This window comes from Nicotiana tomentosiformis, chromosome 2 (assembly GCF_000390325.3).
Source record: "Nicotiana tomentosiformis chromosome 2, ASM39032v3, whole genome shotgun sequence".
Lineage (NCBI taxonomy): Eukaryota > Viridiplantae > Streptophyta > Magnoliopsida > Solanales > Solanaceae > Nicotiana > Nicotiana tomentosiformis.
In genome coordinates, this window is record NC_090813.1 from 77518304 (window position 1) to 77538388 (window position 20085).

The 20085-nt window shown below is 45.0% G+C and overlaps 1 protein-coding gene across 1 annotated transcript; it reads left to right on the forward strand.

Moving 5' to 3' along the window:
• The first annotated feature begins 17707 nt into the window (after window positions 1–17707).
• Window positions 17708–18298, forward strand: LOC138905112 (uncharacterized). The gene has a single exon (XM_070193616.1). It carries the CDS (start codon window positions 17708–17710, stop codon window positions 18296–18298), a length of 591 nt encoding a protein of 196 aa, XP_070049717.1.
• The last annotated feature ends 1787 nt before the right edge of the window (window positions 18299–20085 follow it).

Genomic DNA, 20085 nt, shown 5'->3' on the forward strand with positions numbered 1-20085 from the left:
AGTTCATGAGCATGTTCAGCACTCTGGCTCAGGCTGGACTATTTTTGATAGCTCCCGCTACATCTCAGGCCGAGGGAGGGGCAGAGACTCCCGCAACCCGCACTCCTGAGCAGAGGGTCCAGGTTGATCAGGCCCTAGAGTATATTCCTATGCCCCCCAGTGGCTCCGGTTCAGCATGAGACCAGGGTAGCTGCTTCTGAGGCACAGCAGCTCAGACTTGAGAGGTACAAGAAGTACCACCCACCTACTTTCAGCAGACTAGCTTCAGATGATGCTCTGGGTTTTCTTGAGGAGTGTCATCGTATTCTCCGCACTATGGGCATTGTGGAGATGAGTGGGGTTTCTTTCACTCCTTTCCAGCTGAGGGGAGCGGGATATCAGTGGTTGTGTGCCTATGAGCTGAGTAGTCCAGACGAGGCAGCCTCACTCACTTGGACTCAGTTTTTAGAGATGTTCTTGGGTGAGTATATTCCTCAGAGCCTCAGGGATACTTGGCGCACAGAGTTTGAGTAGCTGCGTCAGGGTGCTATGACTGTGTCGGAGTATGCAGTCTGTTTCAGTGAGTTAGCTCGACATGCACTGGCTTTGGTCACCATAGTCAGAGAGAGGGTTCGTCGCTTCATCGAGGGACTCCACCCCAGTATTCGGACCAGTATGGCCAGAGAGTTGGAGATGGATATCACTTATCAGCAGGCAGTGAGTATTGCCAGGAGGGTAGAGGGCATGTTTGCTCAGGACAGAGAGGAGAGGGAGGCCAAGAGGTCTCGAGAGACTGGTCATTACTCAGGAGCTCGTGCACCGGCAGCACGCTATGGTAGGGGTTTTGTGAGTCGCCCTATTCATTCAGCTCTTCCTGCAGCCAGCGGTGTTCCAGCTCCTCCTAGAATTCAGGAGCCCTATTATGCACCGCCAGTATCCAGTGTGCCTCCTGCTTGAGGTGTATTACCGGCCAGTCCAACAGGCCAGGTCCGAGTCAGTCTCAGCCGCCGCGTCCTCCGAGGGGTTGTTTTGAGTGTGGTGACACTCGTCACATGATTAGAGATTGCCCAGAGCCAGGAGGGGTGCACCTTTACAGACTTATCAGACCCCACATGCTCCACCGGGTCCTCCGGCCATTCTTCCAGCCCCAGTTGCCACCCACCTCCTCAGCCAGCTCAAGGTGGAGGTCGGGGAGGTCAAGGTCACCTTAGAGGGGGAGGCCAGGCCAGGTACTATGCCCTTCCAACCCGTTCAGAGGCCGTTGCTTCAGATTCAGTCATTACAGGTATCGTCCCTATCTTTCATAGGGATGCATCAGTATTATTTGACCCAGGCTCTACGTATTCATATGTGTCCTCTTATTTTGCTCCACATTTGGGGATATCTCGAGATTCTTTTAGTTCCCATGTTTATGTATCTACTCTCGTGGGAGATTCTCTCATTGTGGACCGCGTATATCGGTTGTGTTTGATTGCTCTTAGTGGTTTTAAGACCAGAGCCGATTTGTTATTACTCAGTATGGTAGATTTTGATGTTATCCTGGGCATGGACTGGTTGTCACCCCATTATGCTATTCTTGATTGTCACGCTAAAATCGTGACGCTAGCTATGCCAGGCTTGCCAAGATTAGAGTGGAGAGGTACCTTAGAGTATACTCCCCGCAGGGTCATTTAATTTCTTAAGGCTCAGCGAATGGTTGAGAAGGGGTGTGATGCGTATTTGGCCTATGTGAGAGATGTCAGTATTGATACCCCTATAGTTGAGTCAGTCCCAATAGTGAGGGACTTCCCTGATGTGTTTCCAGCTAATCTTCCGGGTTTGCCGCCCGATAGAGATATTGATTTCAGCATTGATTTGTTGTCAGGCACTTATCCCATATCTATTCCTCCTTACCGTATGGATCCTCCTAAGTTGAAGAAGTTGAAGAAGCAGTTGCATGAGTTGTTTGATAAGGGTTTCATCAGGCCCAATGTATCACCTTGGGGTGCTCCGGTCTTATTTATGAAGAAGAAGGATGGTTCTATGCGTATATGTATTGATTATCCACAGTTGAACAAGGTTATAGTGAAGAACAGGTATCCTTTGCCTCGCATCGATGATTTATTTGATCAGTTACAGGGTGCCAGGGTGTTTTCCAAGGTTGACTTGCGTTCTGGCTATCATCAGTTGAAGATTCGGGAGCCGGATATCCCGAAGACTGCTTTCAGGACCAGATATGGTCACTATGAGTTTCTTGTCATGTCATTTGGGCTGACCAATGCCCCAGCAGCCTTTATGCATTTGATGCACAGTGTATTCCGGCCTTATCTTGATTCCTTCATCATTGTATTTATTAATGACATCCTGGTATATTCCCATTCTCGGGAAGATCATGTGTAGCACCTGAGGATCGTGCTTCAGACTTTGAGGGAGAAGAGTTTGTACGCAAAATTTTCTAACTGTGAATTCTAGCTTGATTCGATGGCATTCTTGGGCCACATAGTGTCTTGTAATGGTATCAAGGTAGATCTGAAGAAGGTGGAGGCAGTGCAGAGTTGGCCTATACCGTCATCAGCTATGGAGATCCGCAGTTTCCTTGGTTTGACGGGGTATTACCATCGCTTTGTGGAGGGATTTTCATCTATTGCAGCACCTATGACCAGGCTGACCCAGAAGGGTGCTCCGTTCTGGCATCATTATTTGTACAGTGTTCCTTGTGAGATCTACACTGTTTACCGTAGTTTGCAGCACTTGCTCAGGCAGAAGGACCTTAATTTGCATTAGCGGAGGTGGTTGGAGTTACTTAAAGACTATGATATCACTATATTATACCACCCGGGGAAGGCCAATATAGTGGCCGACGCCTTGAGTTGCCGGGCAGAGAGTTTGGGGAGTTTGGCATATCTTCCGGTAGCTGAGAGGCCCTTAGCCTTGGATGTTCAGGCCTTAGCTAGCCAGTTCGTGAGATTGGATATTTCATAGCCTAGCCGGGTATTAGATTGTGTGGTTGCTCAGTCTTCTCTTTATGAATGTATCAGGGAGCGCCAGTATGATGATCCTCATCTTCTAGTTCTTCAGGACAGGGTTCGGCGAGGTGATGCCAGAGATGTGACTATTGGTGATGACGGTGTGATGAAGATGCAGAGCCGGATCTGTGTTCCCAATGTAGATGGGCTTCGGGAGTTGATTCTCAAGGAGGCCCACAGCTCGCGGTACTCCATTCATCCCGGTGCCGCAAAGATGTACCAGGATTTGAGACAGCACTACTGGTGGAAGAGGATGAAGAAGAATATAGTTGGGTTTGTGGCCAAGTGTCTCAACTGTCAGCATGTCAAATATGAGCACCAGAGGCCGGGTGGATTACTTCAAATGTTAGAGATCCCAGAGTGGAAGTGGGAGCGAATCACCATGGACTTTGTAGTTGGACTTCCACGGACTTTGAGAAAGTTCGATGCTATTTGGGTGATTGTGGATCGGCTGACCAAGTCAGCTCATTTTATTCCAGTGTTGACCACTTATTCTTCTGAGAGGTTGGCTGAGATTTATATCAGAGAGATTGTCCGCCTTCATGGTATTCTAGTATCCATCATTTCAGACAGAGGTACACAATTCACATCACGGGTTTGGAGAGCCGTACAGCAGGAGTTGGGTACTAGGATGGAGCTAAGCACATCCTTTCACCCTCAGACGGACGGGCAATCTGAGCACACGATTCAGATTCTTGAGGATATGCTCCGTGCCTATGTGATGTAGTTTGGAGGGTCATGGGACCAATACTTGCCACTTGCAAAGTTTGCTTACAAGAATAGTTACCAGTCCAGCATTCAGATGGCACCGTATGAGGCTTTGTATGGTAGGCGGTGCCGGTCCCCAGTGGGATGGTTTGAGCCGGGCGAGGCCCGATTGTTGTATACAGATTTGGTCCAGGATGCCCTGGATAAGGTGAAGGTGATTCAGGAGAGACTTTGCACAGCCCAGTCCAGGCAGAAGAGTTATGCGGACCGTAAGGGAAGTGATTTGGCATTTATGGTTGGTGAGCGGGTCTTGCTTCAGGTATCACCTATGAAGGGCGTCATGAGGTTCGGGAAGAAGGGCAAGCTGAGCCCGAGGTTCATTGGTCCTTTTGAGATATTGCGGCGAGTTGGGGAGGTTGCTTAGGAGCTTGCCTTGCCTCCCAGACTAGCAGGAGTTATCCGACTCATGTATTGGATTTCAGCTCAGTCCAGTCGGACAAGGATCTATCTTATGTTGAGGAGCCAGTAGCCATTTTGGACAAGCAGGTCAGAAAGCTCAGGTCAAAGAATATTGCTTCAATAAAGGTACAGTGGAGGGGTCAGCCGGTCGAGGAGGCGACTTGGGAGACCGAGCAGGATATGCGCAACCAGTACCCTCATCTTTTCATAGTTTCAGGTATGTCTTTATACTCATTCGAGGATGAACGATTATTTTAAGAGGGGGAGGATATAACGACCCGGCCGGTCATTTTGAGAATTAGAGCCCTGATCCCCTAATATCTATTTTCCCCACGTTTGTTTCCGCTATTGGGACTTGCCGGAGTGATTGGTTATGGAATTCGGAGAGTTTTGGGACACTTAGTCCCTAGTTGTAACTTTCATCCTTAGAGTTTGGACCGTAGTCAGAACTGTGTGAAGACAGATTCGAAATGGATTTCCGTTGACTCCGTTAGCTCCGTTGAGTGATTTTGGGGATAAGAGAACGTCCGGAATGTGTTTTGGAGGTTTGTAGTAGATTTAGGCTTGAATTGGCAAAAGTTAGTTTTTCGGTAATTTCGGCCGACAGGGGAAATTTTGATATCGAGCTCGGAATGGAATTCTGAAAGTGAATGTAAGTTCGTAGAGTCATTTGTGACATGTGTGTAAAATTTGAGTTCATTCGAACTAGATTTGATATGGTTCGACGTCGTTTGTAGAATTTGGAAAATTCTAAATTCTTAGGCTTGAATCCGTGCTTAATTCATGATTTTGGTGTTGTTCAATGTGGCTTGAAGGCTCGACTAAGTTCGTATGGTATTTTAGGATTGGTTGGTATGTTTGGTTGAGGTCCCAGGAACCTCGGGTGAGTTTCGAGTGCTTAACGGATCGAAAAGTTGGATTTGTGTTGCTGCTAAAGTCTTCAGGCATCTGGTATTTTCGCACTTGCGGTGGAGAGACCGCAGGTGCGGGATTGCACGTGCAGAGAGGCAAGCGCAGAAGCGGAAATGTGGAGGAGTTCCAGGGGTCACAGGTGCGAGGTGAATTCCGCATCTGCGATGCCCGCAGATGCGTTATGATCATCGTATGTGCGCAAGGTCTGCAGAAGCGGAAGGGATTTTCGCAGGCGCACACGTGCAGGTGCGGAGGCAGACGAGGTAAATGAAATGTGCAAATGCGCCGTTTGGACCGCAGGTGCGAGAAACGACCGCAGGTGCGAGGATCGCTGGGCAGAAAAGGGATTTCGAGGGTTTGAAATTTCATAACACAAAATTCAATTTAGAGCTCGGTGGGAGACGATTTCTCGAGGGATTTTGAAGGTGAACTATTAGGTAACTAATTATAACTCTATTTTGATCATAATACATTAATCTATTGTTGTTTTCCTCGTCTAATTAAGGAATTTGAGGGTAGAAGTTTGAAAATGGGGGAAAAGGTTCCCCAATTGAAAATCTGCAATTTGAATGGGAATCTGATGTTGGATTTAGATGATTTTTGTTCGAGTGAACTCGTGATTGAATGGGTATTCATAATTTGTAATTTTTACCCGAATCCGAGACGTGGGCCTGGGGAGACTTTTTGGGTGTTTTTCCTAATTTCAAGCTTTAGCTTTGAATTAATTAGTTAAATTAGTTACTTGTAGTTATATTTACATTATGCAATTAATTTGAATAGATTCGGGCCATTTGGAGTTGGATACTCGTGGCAAGAACGTGATATCGAGTTGATTTGAGCGGTTCGAGCTAAGTGGCTTGCCTAACCTTGTGTTGGGGACTTTCCCCTTAGGATGTTTAATATTAATTGATGTGTGGGCGGCGTATATGTGAGGTGACGAGTACGTACACGGGCTATTCTTGGAAAAATCTCGTTTTTCCTTTCTAAATCATAAACCGTTTTTCCCTTATTAAATTGCACTAATACGTTTAATTGTTTAGCTTAGATTAGAGAAGCATGCTTACGTGTTTTAACTGCCTATTTGACATTCTGTGCGCCATGCTTAGTTGAGTCCGTACCTTCCTTATCTGTGTTCAGTGTAAACTGTATAACTCGATGCCATACCTGTCATTTCATCTTGTGTTACATATTTAAATTGGGACTACGGACGTATTCCGGGAGATCCCCATGTCTTGCATATTTAAATTGGGACTACAGACGTATTCTGGGAGATCCCCCTGTCTTGCATATTTATTTTAGGACTACAGACGTATTCCGGGAGAACCCCCAGTATTGCATATTTACTTTGGGACTACGGACGTATTCCAGGAGATCCCCCATGTACTGCATATTCATTCGGACGGTATCCCAGGCATTTCCACATTCTGTTTACCTTGTTCTGAGCCGAGGGCTCCCTTAACACTTAAAATTTAGAGAATTTCTTTAATTGTGTTACCGTAAACTTTACTTATATCTTTTACTGTTTAATTTATTATATTTACTCCGATAGGGCCTTGACCTGACCTCGTCACTACTCGACCGAGGTTAGGCTTGGCACTTACTGGGTACCATTGTGGTGTACTCATGCTACTCTCTGCACATGTTTTTCGTGTGCAGATCCAGGTGCACCTTATCAGCCGTACTATCAGTGAGCTGGGACAGCTTTGGCGACTTTAAGGTATATCTGTCACGTCCGCAGACCTCGGAGTCCCCTTCTACTCTTTCTCATGTCCATTATATTCTGTATTTTTCCTTGTTAGACTCTGATGTATAGAGACACTAGATCTTTCCTTTTGTAGTTTGTGATTCACGATGTTCCGGGTTTTGGGATTTATTGTGTATTTTTGAATAGTTAGTTAAATTTATATTTTTATTTCATTATTCCGCAAAATGTTAGGCTTACCTAGTTGTAGAGATTAGGTGCCGTCACGATGTCACACGAAGGGGAAATTGGGTCGTGACACGACATCAACCATATATCAGAACGGGTGCCGAGCTCTCCCCCTGCTACAAAGAAGGTCCATCTAGACCAAGGGCAGGAACTCATCGGAATGACAGAGGTGTGCCCCTCTATTATCTGCTCACAATTTTTGTGTTTCACCTACAGAGATAGTCTACGCCCTGGAGATGCTCGGGCCAAAAGTGAAGTGACCGCCAAAGATGATAACGGACCCTAACACCAGAAAATCCCACGCCCTCTGTGAGTTCCACTAGGAACGAGGGCACAAGAATGAAGATTGCATTTGTAACAATTTGGCCAGTTGTTTTGAGTATTACTGCCCTGTTTTCCTATTTACTGCTCAATTTATGCTTTACAGTTATTTTATCACTTACCGGGTTAGTTGGTTTGGGTCCGGAAGGATTTCAGAGTAAATTGAGACACTTAGTCTCATAATTGAAAACTTAAGTTGGAAAAGTTGACCGGATGTTGAATTATGTGTAAACAACCCTAGATTTGAATTTTGATGGTCTCGTTAGCTCCGTTGGGTGATTTTGGACTTAGGTGCATGTCCAGATTCTGATTTGGAGGTTCGTAGTGGAATTAGGCTTGAAATGGCGAAAGTTTAATTTTTGGGAAGTTTGACCGGGGAGTTAACTTTTTGATATCGAGGTTGGAATCCGATTCTGGAAATTTGAACAGGTCTGTTATGTCATTTATGTCTTGTATGCAAAATTTGAGGTCAATCGCACTTGATTTGATAGATTTCGGCATCAGTTGTAGAAGTTGTAATTTATTAGTTTCATTAGGTTTAAATTGGTGTATGATTCATATTTTTAGCGTTGTTTGATGTGATTTGAGGCTATGACTAAGTTCGTATGATGTTTTAGTACCTGTTGGTGTATTTGGTTGAGGTCCCGGGGGCCTCGGGTGAGTTTCGGATGGTTAATGGATTGAATTTTTGACTTGGAACATTGCTGGAATTTTCTGATGCACTGTCTGGTTCCCGGGAGGGGCCTCGCATTCGCGAGGAAGAACTGGAGGCCGGCGAGTTTGTTCTTCGCGTTCGCGATGAAAGGACCGCGTTCGTGAAGGGTTGATCCAGTGTTCATCGCGAACGCATGAAGGCGTTTGCGTTTGCGTTTGCGTTTGCGTAGAAGGTTTGGGAACAGTGGAACATTAAAGCTTCACGTTCGCGATGGAAAAGCTTGGTAAAGCATCGCATTCGCGAGGCTGTCTTCGCATTCGCGAAGAAGAAATTCGGGCAGCACAAAACAAAGTGCTTCGCGAACGCGAGGGTGCTGTCGCGTTCGCGAAGAAGAAACCACTGGACAGAAAGTTTAAGTTCTGGAAAAGGGACTTCGTCCCATTTTCTATTTTTACCGATTTGGAGCTCGGAGAGAGGCGATTTTTGTGAGATTTTCAAGGAAAACAAAGAGGTAAGTGTTCTTAACTCAATATTGGTTAAATTACCTGAATCCATGGTTATTTTTAACATTTAATGGGTGAATTAAGTTGGAAAATTTAGAAAACCCTCTTGGTTTAATTTGAAGATTTGAGGATCGAGTTGAAGTCAGAATTATGTAAAATTGGTATGGTTAGAATCGTGGTTGAATGGACTTTTGGATTTTGTAACTTTTGTCGGGTTCTGAGATGTGGGTCCCATGAGGCGATTTTTGAGTTAAATTTTGGACTTTTGTTGGAAAGTTTGTATTTGCATACGGAATTTGTTCCTATAATTTGTATTGACTGAATCAAATTAATTGTGACTAGATTCAAGCCGATCGGAGTCAAAAAAATCGAGGGAAAGGCATTCTTATTGACTGACTAAGCTTGGCTTGAGGTAAGTGGCTTGTCCAACTCTCTATGGGGGAAATCCCCTTAGAATTTGATACTGTTGTAAAATTTTATGGTATGTGAGCGCCATGTACGCGAGGTGACCAGTGCGTACGAGGTGGGCTAAATTTGGAAATATCGGTTCTTGCTGAGTAGTCTTCTTTTAAATTCTTTAACTGAGTTGCTTTAGTATCACATGTCTAAGTGCCCTAACTCTTACTTGCAATATGTGTAACATGCTTAGCTGAATTACTTGCTTATTTGATTTTATTTAAATCTTTAACTGTGAGATTCTTGCTGTAAATTCGTTGCTTCTTTCGGATATCTGTTGCATATTTACTTTGGGATTACGAGGCAGTACCTCAGGGGATCCCCCTGTACTGCATATTTACTTTTGGGTCTACGAGGCGGTTCCTCGAGTGATCCCCATGTACTGCATATTTACTTTTGGGACTACGAGGCGGTTCCTCGGGAGATCCCCCTGCACTGACTACCTCGGGAGCGCCCCTGTTGTTTACCTCTATTTGCTGGTTGTTCACTTCTCATTCATTTTGTTATATTATTATATCCTCTGTCTTATTTTTCTCTTATTTCCAGTAGGGCCTGACCTTACCTCATCAATATTCTACCAAGGTTAAGCTTTGCACTTACTAGGTACCGCTATGGTGTACTCATACTACACTTCTGCACATCTTTTTGTGCAGATCCCGGTACTTCTTACCAGCACAAATATCAGTGAGCTACCCGTGTGTGGAGACTCCAAGTTACATCTGCCAGCATCCGCAGACCTCGGAGTCCCCATCTATCCTTATCATGTTGTTTTCCTTATTTTAGTAGACTTTGATGTATAGAGACATTAGTATTTCTTTTAGAAGCTTGTGACTTGTTTCTACCGGGTTTTGGGAGATGGTAGTTCTTTGACTTGCAGTTTTCATTTATTACAACTATTGAGGTTTGAGTTTCAGACTCTTATTATGTTATTCCGCAATTTGTTATGCTTACCTAGTCTTAGAGACTAAGTGCCATCACGACATCCTACGAAGGGTGAATTTGGGTCGTGACAAGTTGGTATCAGAGCACTAGGTTCATAGGTGTTATGAGTCTCAAGCAAGTTTAGTAGAGTCTTGCGGATCGGTACGGAGACGTCTGTACTTATCTTCGGGAGGCTACGGATTTGTTAGGAAAATGTTCACTTCTTTGATTCCTTATTGTGCGCATTAGTTGACTTTGAAATTGTAAACTCTTGTCTTTCTATTCTCTCACAGATGATGAGGACACGCACAACTAGATCCGATGATCAGACACCCACGCCCCCTGCTGGAGCCGCAAGAGGCCGGGGCCGGGGCAGAGGCCGAGGAAGACCACGTGGTGCAGCCAGAGCACCTGTATGAGATTCTGCGGCAGAGCCACCAGTAGCTCCAGTTGGAGAGCAGGCACCTGTGATGCCTGTTACTACCCTTGCACTTCAAGAGACTCTTGCTCAGTTTTTGAGCATGTTTGGCACTCTAGCTCAGGCAGGGTTGATTCCACTTGTTCCTGCCACATCTTAGGCCGGGGGAGGAGCACAGACTCCCACTGCCCATACCCCAGAGCCACGAGCCCAGGTTGACCATGCCCTAGAGGTTATACTAGTACAGCCAGTTGTCCTAGTTCGGCCCGAGGTAACGGCAGTAGTTTCGGAGGGGGAGCAGCTCAGGCTCGAGAGGTACAAGAAGTACCACCCTCCCACTTTCAGCGATTTGTCTTCAAAAGGTGCTCTGGGTTTTCTTGAGGAATGTCACCTTATCCTCTTACTATGGGTATTGTGGATTCTATTGGGGTTTCTTTCACGGCATTCCAGTTTAGAGGAGCGGCCTACTAGTGGTGGCGGGCATACGAGTTGGATAGTCCAGCTGAGGCAACTTTACTCACTTGGACACAATTTTTAGATATATTCTTGAGGGAATATGTTCCTCAGCATCTTAGATATGCATGGCGCGCAGAGTTTGAGCAGTTGCGCCAGGGTTCTATGAGTGTGTCATAGTATGCGGTCCGATTCAGTGATTTGGCTAGGCATGCACTAGCCTTGGTTGCTACTATTCGAGAGCGGGTTCGTCGATTTATTGAGGGGCTCCACCCTAGTATCAGATTAAGTATGGCCTGCGAGCTGGAGATAGACATCACATACCAGCAAGTGGTGTCAATTGCTAGAATATTGGAGGGTATGCGGATCTGGGAGAGAGAAGAGAGAGAAGCTAAGAGACCTTGAGATTCTGGCACGTATAACAGTTCTCGTGTCCCAGCTACAGCTTGTCAGGGTAAGGGTTATAGGAGTCGCCCTGCTCATTCAGCACTTCCAGCTGCCAATGGTACTCCGGCCACTCCTAGGCCCCAGGATCCCTATTATGCATTCCCAGTGTCTAGTGTACCTCCTGTAAGGGGTGCTTCCGACGATCAGTACAGTCGATCAGGCACGAGCCAGTCACAACAGCCACGTCCTACGAGAGCTTGTTTTGAGTGTGGTGACACTCATCATATGGTGAGGGATTGCCCCAGATTTAGGAGGGGTGCACCTCCACAGATCTCTCAGGCCCCACCCATTCCACAAGGCCCTCAGGCTTTTCAGGCCATGATTACTGCACCAGTTGCTACTCCACCTGCATAGCCAGCTAGAGGTGGAGGACGGATTGGTAGAGGTCACCCTAGAGGGGGAAACCAGGCCAGATATTATTCCATTCCTGCTAGGACGGAGGTAGTTGCATCCGATTCGGTTATCACATGTATTGCTCTAGTCTATCATAGAGATGCATTAGTCTTATTTGATCCAGGATCCACTTATTCTTATGTGTCATCTTATTTTTCCCCGTATTTGGCCGTATCCCGTGATTCTTTGAGTTCTTCTGTTTATGTATCTACATACGTGGGTGATTCTATTATATTTGACTGCGTGTATCGGTTGTGTTTGATTGTTATCAGTGGTTTTGAGACCAGAGCTGATTTATTATTGCTCAGTATGGTGGATTTCAATATTATTTTGGATATGGACTGGTTGTCGCCCTATCACGCTATCCTTGATTGTTACGCCAAGACGGTGACGTTGGCTATGCCAGGTCTACCACGGCTAGAGTGGAGAGGTACCTTGGATTATATTCCTAGCAGGGTTGTTTCATTTCTTAAGGTTCAATGAATGGTTGAGAAGGGATGTGATGCGTATCTGGCCTATGTGAGAGATGTTAGTGTTGATACTCCTACTGTGGAGTCAGTTCCTGTAGTAGGGGATTTGCCTGATGTATTTCAAGCGGATCTTCCAGGTATGTTACCGGACAGGGATATTGACTTTGGCATTGATTTGTTACCGGGCACTTAGCCCATTTCTATTCCACCATATCGTATGGCCCCAGTAGAATTGAAAGAATTAAAAGAGCAGTTACATGAGCTGCTTGATAAGGGTTTTGTTTGGCCCAGTGTATCGCCCTGGGTACTCATGTCTTATTTCTGAAGCTTAAGGATAGTTCTATGCGGATTTGTATTGATTACCGCCAGTTGAACAAGGTTATAGTGAAGAACAAGTATCCATTGCCTAGTATTGATGACCTATTTGATCAGCTTCAGGGTGCCAGAGTGTTCTCTAAGATGGACTTGCATTCAGGCTATCATCAGTTGAAGATTCAGGAGCCAGATATCCCGAAGACTGCTTTCAGGACTCGGTATGGTCATTATGAGTTCCTTGTAATGTCATTTGGGCTGACCAATGCCCCAGCAGCATTTATGCACTTAATGAACAGTGTATTTCAGCCATATCTTGATTCTTTTGTCATTGTGTTTATCGACGACATTTTGGTGTATTCCCGGAGTCAGGAGGATCATGAGCAACACCTGAGGACTATGCTTCGGACTTTGAGAGGAAAGAAGTTATACGCAAAATTTTCAAAGTGTGAATTCTGGCTTGATTCAGTGGGATTCTTGGGTCATATAGTTTCATGTGAAGGGATCAAGGTACATCCGAAGAGGATTGAGGCAGTGCAGAGTTGGTCCAGACCGTCCTCAGCTTCGGAGATCCGGAGTTTCCTTGGTTTGGCATGGTATTATCGTCGATTTGTAGAGGGTTTCTCTTCTATTGTTGCACCTATGACCAAATTGACCCAGAAGGGTGTTCCGTTCAGGTGGATCGAGGAATGTGAGGAGAGCTTTCAAAAGCTCAAGATAGATTTGACTACAACCCCAGTATTGGTGTTGCCTATAGGTTCAGGGCCTTATACTGTGTATTGTGATGCATCGCGTATTGGTCTCGGCGCAGTGTTGATGCAAGACGGTAGGGTGATTGCCTATGCGTCCTGACAGTTAAAGGTACATGAGAAGAATTATCCTGTTCACGACCTTGAGTTAGCAGCTATTGTTCATGCCTTAAAGATTTGGCGGCATTATTTGTACGGTGCCCATTGTGAGGTTTATACCGATCACCGGAGTCTACAACATCTGTTTAAACAGAAGGATCTTAATTTGTGGCAGCGGAGGTGGTTGGATTTGCTTAAGAATTATGATATCACCATTCTCTATCATCTCAGGAAGGCCAATATGGTGGCCGATGCCTTGAGTCGTAAGGCAGAGAGTTTGGGCAGCTTAGCATACTTACCCGTAGCAAAAAGGCCTTTAGCCTTGGATGTTTAGGCCTTGGCTAACCAGTTTGTTAGATTGGCTGTTTTCGAGCCGAGCCGAGTTTTGGCTTGTGTGGTTTCTCAGTCTTCTCTTTATGATCGTATCAGAGAGCATCAGTATGATGACCCCTATCTGCTTGTCCTTAAGGACACAGTTCATCACGGTGATGCCAAGAAAGTCACTATTGGAGATGACAGTGTATTACATATGCATGGAAGGCTACGTGTGCCCAATGTATGTGGTTTGCGTTAGTTGATTCTCCAGGAGGCTCACAGTTCACAGTACTCCATTCATCCAGGTGCTGCAAAGATGTATTAGGACTTGAGACAACACTATTGGTGGAGGAGGATAAAGAAAGACATAGTGGAATATGTAGCTCGGTGCCTAAATTGCCAGCAGGTAAAGTACGAGCATCATCGACCGAGTGGATTGCTTCAGAAGTTAGAGATTCCAGATGGAATTGGGAGCGGATCACTATAAATTTTGTTGTTGGGCTCCCACAGACTCTGAGGAAGTTCGATACAGTTTGGGTGATTGTGGATAGATTGACCAAGTCAGCTCATTTCATCCCTATGGTTACTACTTACTCTTCGGAGCAGCTGGCTCAGGTTTATATTCGCGAGATTGTCAGGATTCATGGCATACCAGTATCTATCATCTCTGACCGGGGTACGCAGTTTACATCACGGTTCTGGAGGGCTGTGCAGCGTGAGTTGGGTATTCGAGTAGAGTTGAGCATAATATTTCACCCTCTGACGGACGGACAGTCCGAGTGCACTATTCAGATATTGGAGAATATGCTTCGTGCATGTGTGATAGATTTTGGGGGTGCTTGGGATCAGTTCTTGCCACTTGCGGAGTTTGCTTACAACAACAGCTATCAATCGAGCATTTAGATGGCTCCATACGAGGCTTTATATGGGAGACGGTGTCGATCTCTGGTGGGTTGGTTTGAGCCGGTGAGGCTAGGCTATTGGGTACTGACTTAGTTCAGGATGCTTTGGAGAAGGTTAAATTGATTCAGGAGTGGCTTCGCATGGTGCAGTCTAGACAGAAGAGTTATGCCGGCAAGAAGGTCTATGATGTTGCTTACATGGTTGGGGAGAAGGTTCTGCTCAAGATTTCACCCATGAAGGGTGTGTTGAGGTTCGGAAAGAAGGGAAAGTTGAGTCCTAGGTATATTGGGCCTTTTGATATACTTAAGAAGATTGGAGATATGGCTTACGAACTTAATTTGCCACCTAGTCTATCGGGTGTTCATCCAGTGTTTCATGTATCTATGCTTCGGAAGTACGTTGGAGATCCTTCTCGTGTTTTGGATTTCAGCACAGTGCAGTTGGATGGTAATTTGACTTATGATGTGGAGCCGGTGGCCATTTTAGACCGGCAAGTTCGAAAGTTGAGATCAAAGAACATAGCTTCAGTGAAAGTGCAGTGGAGAGGCCAGATAGTCGGAGAAGATTACTTGGGAGATTGAGCGGGAGATGCGAAGCAAATATCCACACCTATTTGAGGCTCCGGGTATGATTCTAAACCCATTCGAGGACGAACATTTGTTTAAGAGGGGGAGAATGTAACGACCCGGTCAGTTGTTTTGAGTATTACAACCCCGTTTCCCCATTTACTTCTCAATTTATGCTTTATAGTTATTTTATGACTTACCGGGTTAGTTGGTTCCGGTCCGAAAAGATTTCGGAGTAAATTGAGACATTCAGTCTCATAATTGAAAACTTAAGTTGGAAAAGTTGACCGGATATTGACTTATGTGTAAACAATCCCGTATTTGAATTTTGATGGTTCCGTTAGCTACGTTGGGTGATTTTGGACTTAGGAGCGTGTCCAGATTATGATTTGGAGGTCCATAGTGGAATTAGGCTTGAAATGGCAAAATTTTAATTTTTGGGAAGTTTCACCGAGGAGTTGACTTTTTGATATCGGGGTTGGAATCGATTTTGGAAACTTGAACAGGTCCGTTATGTTATTTATGACTTGTGTGTAAAAATTGAGGTCACTCGGACTTGATTTGATAGGTTTCAGCATCGGTTGTAGAAGTTGGAATTTCTTAGTTTCATTAGGCTTGAATTGGGGTATGATTCGTATTTTTAGCATTGTTTGATGTGATTTGAGGCTTCGACTAAGTTCATATAATATATTAGGACATATTGGTGTATTTGGTTGAGGTCCCGGGGGCCTCAGGTGAGTTTCGGATGGTTAACGGATTGAATTTTTGACTTGGAACTTTGTTGGAATTTTCTGGTGCACTGTCTAGTTTCCTTCTTCGCGTTCGCGAGAGGGGTATCTCATTCTCGATGAAGAACTGGAGGCAAGCTAGTTTGTTATTCGCATTCGCGACGAAAGGACCGTGTTCGCGAAGGGTTGATCTAGTGTTTATCGTGAACGCGTGAAGGCGTTCGCGTTCGCGTAGAAGGTTTGGGGACAGTGGAACATGAAAGCTTCGTGTTCGCGAAGGGTAGCTCGCGTTCCCGATGAAAAATCTTGGTAAAGCATCACATTCACGCGGCTGTCTTCACGTTCGCGAAGAAGAAATTCGGGCAGCACAAAAAAATGTGCTTCGCGAATGCAAGGGTTCTGTCGCGTTTGCGAAGAAGAAACCACTGGACAGAAAGTTTAAGTTTAGAAAATGGGACTTCGTTCCATTCTCCATTTTTACTGATTTGGAGCTCGGAGAGAGGCAATATTTGGGAGAGTTTCAAGGAAAATAACTGGGCAAGTGTTCTTAACTCCATATTGGTTAAATTACTCGAATCCATGGTTGTTTTTAACATTTAATGGGTGAATTAGGTTAAAAAATTTAGAAAACCCTCTTGGTTTAATATGAAGATTCGAGGGTCAAGTTGATGTCAGAATTAGGCAGAATTAGTATGGTTAGACTCGTGGTTGAATGGGCTTTCGGATTTTGTAACTTTTGTCGGGTTCTGAGACATGAGCCCTACTGGCGAATTTTGAGTTAAATTTCGGATTTTCGTCTGAAAATTTGTATTTTCATAAGGAATTGTTCCTATAATTTGTATTGACTGAATCGAATTAATTGTGACTAAATTCGAGCCGATCGGAGTCGGAAAATCAAGGGAAAGGCATTCTTATTGACTGATTGAGCTTGGCTTGAGGTAAGTGGCTTGTCTAACCCTGTATGGGAGAAATCCCCTTAGGATTTGATACTGTTATAACATTTTGTGGTATGTGAGCGTCGTGTACACGAGGTGGGCTAAATTTGGAAATATCGGTTCTTGCTGAGTAGTTTTCTTTTAAATTCTTTAACTGAGTTGCTTTAGTATATGTAGTGATCATGTTTAGTCTAGTATCACATGTCTACGTGCCCTAACTCTTAATTGCAATATGTGCAACATGCTTAGCTAAATTACCTGCTTATTTGATTTGATTTAAATCTTTAACTGTGAGATTCTTGCTGTAAATTCATTGTTTCCTTCGGATATCTGTTTCATATTTACTTTGGGCCTACAAGGAGGTTCCTCGAGAGATCTCCCTATACTGCATATTTACTTTTGAGACTACAAGGCGATTCCTCAGGAGATCCCCATGTACTGCATATTTATTTTGGGACTACGAGGCGGTTCCTTGGGAGCACCCCTGTTGTTTACCTCTATTTGTTGTGTTTTTCACATCTTAGTCATTTCGTTATATTATTATATCCTCTGTCTTACTTTTCTATTATTTCCAGTAGGGCCTGACCTGACCTCGTCACTACTTTACTAGGGTTAAGCTTGGCACTTACTGGTTACCACTGTGGTGTACTCATACTATGCTTCTGCACATCTTTTTGTGCTGATCCAGATACTTCTTTCCTTCCCAGATATCAGTGAGCTACCTGTGTGCGGAGACTTCTAGGTATATCTGCCAGTGTCCGCAGAACTCCGAGTCCCCCTCTATCCTTATCATGTTGTTTTCCTTATTTTAGTAGACTCTGATGTATAGAGACATTAGAATTTCTCTTAGAAACTTGTGACTTATTTCTACCAGATTTTGGGAGATTGTAGTTCTTTGACTTGCAGTTTTCATTTATTACAACTATTGAGGTTTGAGTTTCAGACTCTTATTATGTTATTCCGCAATTTGTTAGGCTTACCTAGCCTTAGAGATTAGGTGCCATCACGACATCCTACGGAGGGTGAATTGGGGTTGTGACAGCATCGCCCTGAGGCAGGAAGTCGTGAACATGTTACGACAAGGACACCTCAAAGAGCTACTAAGCGATAGGGGAAGAATCAATTTTGCTAGAGGGAGCGAACATCAAGGGCCGCCTAAGCCACCCTCGCCAATTTGTACCATCAACATGATCATCGGCGGCGGCGGTGGCGGCGGTGGCGGCGGCGATGCCTCTATCAACATCATAAAGTTCACTACTACCAACAAACTCAAGAGAACTATCACCCGTGAATGGTACGACGAACTCGAAGAAAGTATCATCTTCCACAAGTCAGACGTCGACGGTTTGGCTTTTCCTCATAATGACGCCCTCGTTATTACTCTGCGAATTTTAGATACTGATGTTAAATGCATTATGATAGATGAAGGGAGCGGCTCGTGCATTATTCATCCCCGAGTATTTACCCAAATGAAACTCGAGGATAAGATAGTACCGCACTGCATCACGCTAACTGGTTATAACAATGCCGTTGAACGGACGTCTGGGGAAATTACACTCCCCATTTTGGCTGGCAACGTGACTCTCAAAACAGCATTCCATATCATGGACCAAGACACCGCGTACAACACCATAATGGGACGACCATGGATATATCCATGAAGTTCCTCCCCTCCAGCTTATACCAAGTCATCAAATTCCCAACTCCATGGGGAATATTCAGCATATGAGAAGAGCAACGTACGTCCCGGGAATGCTACCGCATTGCTTTAGATAGCACGACTACCCAACAAAGGAAGGAAAAATAAAATAAGGCATAACAATCAGCAGGGTCTAGGTCGGGGCATAACGAGATCGAGGAAGGCATCAAACACCCCGACATAGTCGAAACCGCAGGATCGACTATATAAGACCTCGACCCCATTCAATTAGATCCCAACGACCATAGCAAGAAGACCTATATTGGTTGCAAGCTTCAGGAATAAAGTAAATTCAGTTAATTCTTAAAGGCTAACGTGGATTTGTTTGCTTTCAGGCATGCAGATATGCCGGGCATCCCAAAGGAAATTGCCACGCACAAATTAAACGTCGACCCTTTCTCCCCCCCCCCCCCGGTGAGGCAGGTCAGGCATAAATTCAATTCTGAAATCAATGATGCAGTGCGCGAGGAGGTGGAAAAACGGTTAGAAAATGATTTCATCAGGGAGTCGAAGTACCCTAAGTGGGTCGCCAACGTAGTAATGGTTAAAATGAAGAATGGGAAATGGCGGATGTGCGTGGACTTCACAGACTTGAACAAAGCATGCCCAAAGGATTCATTCTCGCAGCCTCATATCGACCAACTCATTGACGCAACGGCCAGGCATGAGCTACTAAGCTTATTGGACACCTACTCAGGCTATAATCAGATCTTCAAGGAAGAGGAAGATCAGGAAAAAACTATGTTCACCACCCACCAAAGAACGTATTGCAACAGGGTCATGCCCTTTGGACTAAAGAACGCGGGGGCGACTTATCAAAGGTTAGTGACAAGGATGTTCAAGGATCAACTCGATAAAACAATGGAAGTATATATAGACGGCATGCTGGTCAAGTCCAAAAGGGGAGAAGACCACATCGACCATCTGAAAGAAACTTTCGACATACTCAAACGGTACGGAATAAAACTGAACCCGGAGAAGTGTGTGTTCGTCGTAGCCTCGGGAAAGTTCCCAGGTTCCTGGTATCACAGCGAGGGATCAAAGTGAACCCTGACCAAATCAAAGCCATTGAGGGGATACCCGAACTCTTGACCACCAAAAAAAAGGTCCAAAGGTTGACTGGCCGCATCGCCGCCGTATCAAGATTTATATCGCGGTCGTCGGATAGGTTCCATAAATTCTTTGGTGTACTCAAGAAAGATAACAACCTCCAATGGACTTTGGAGTGCATACAGGCTCTAAGGGAACTAAAGGACTACCTGTCGTCGCCGCCCTTGCTTTCAAAACCAGAGTCGGGGAAGCGTCTCTTCGTTTATCTAGCTGTATTCGAGGTAGCTGCAAGCGCAGTCCCAATTCGAGAAAATAATGGTACGCAATCACCCATCTATTACATTAGCAAAACACTAGTCGATGCTAAGACGAGGTACCCGCACCTCGAGAAACTGGCTTTGGCCTTAGTCGTAGCTTCACGAAAGCTTAGACCATATTTCCAATGTCCACCCATCTCGGTCGTCACAACTTCCCCCCTAAGAAATTTTTTACATAAACTCGAGCTATCGGGAAGGCTGTCCAAATGGACCATAAAGCTAAGAGAGCACGATATCACGTACCAGCCGTGAGCGGCGATAAAGTCACAAGTGCTCGCTGACTTCGATGCCGACTTCAGCGCAAAAATAATGCCTGAAGTCGAAAGGGAAGCCGTCCAAACTTACCCCTAAACACAAGACCTCTGGGTACTATACACCGATG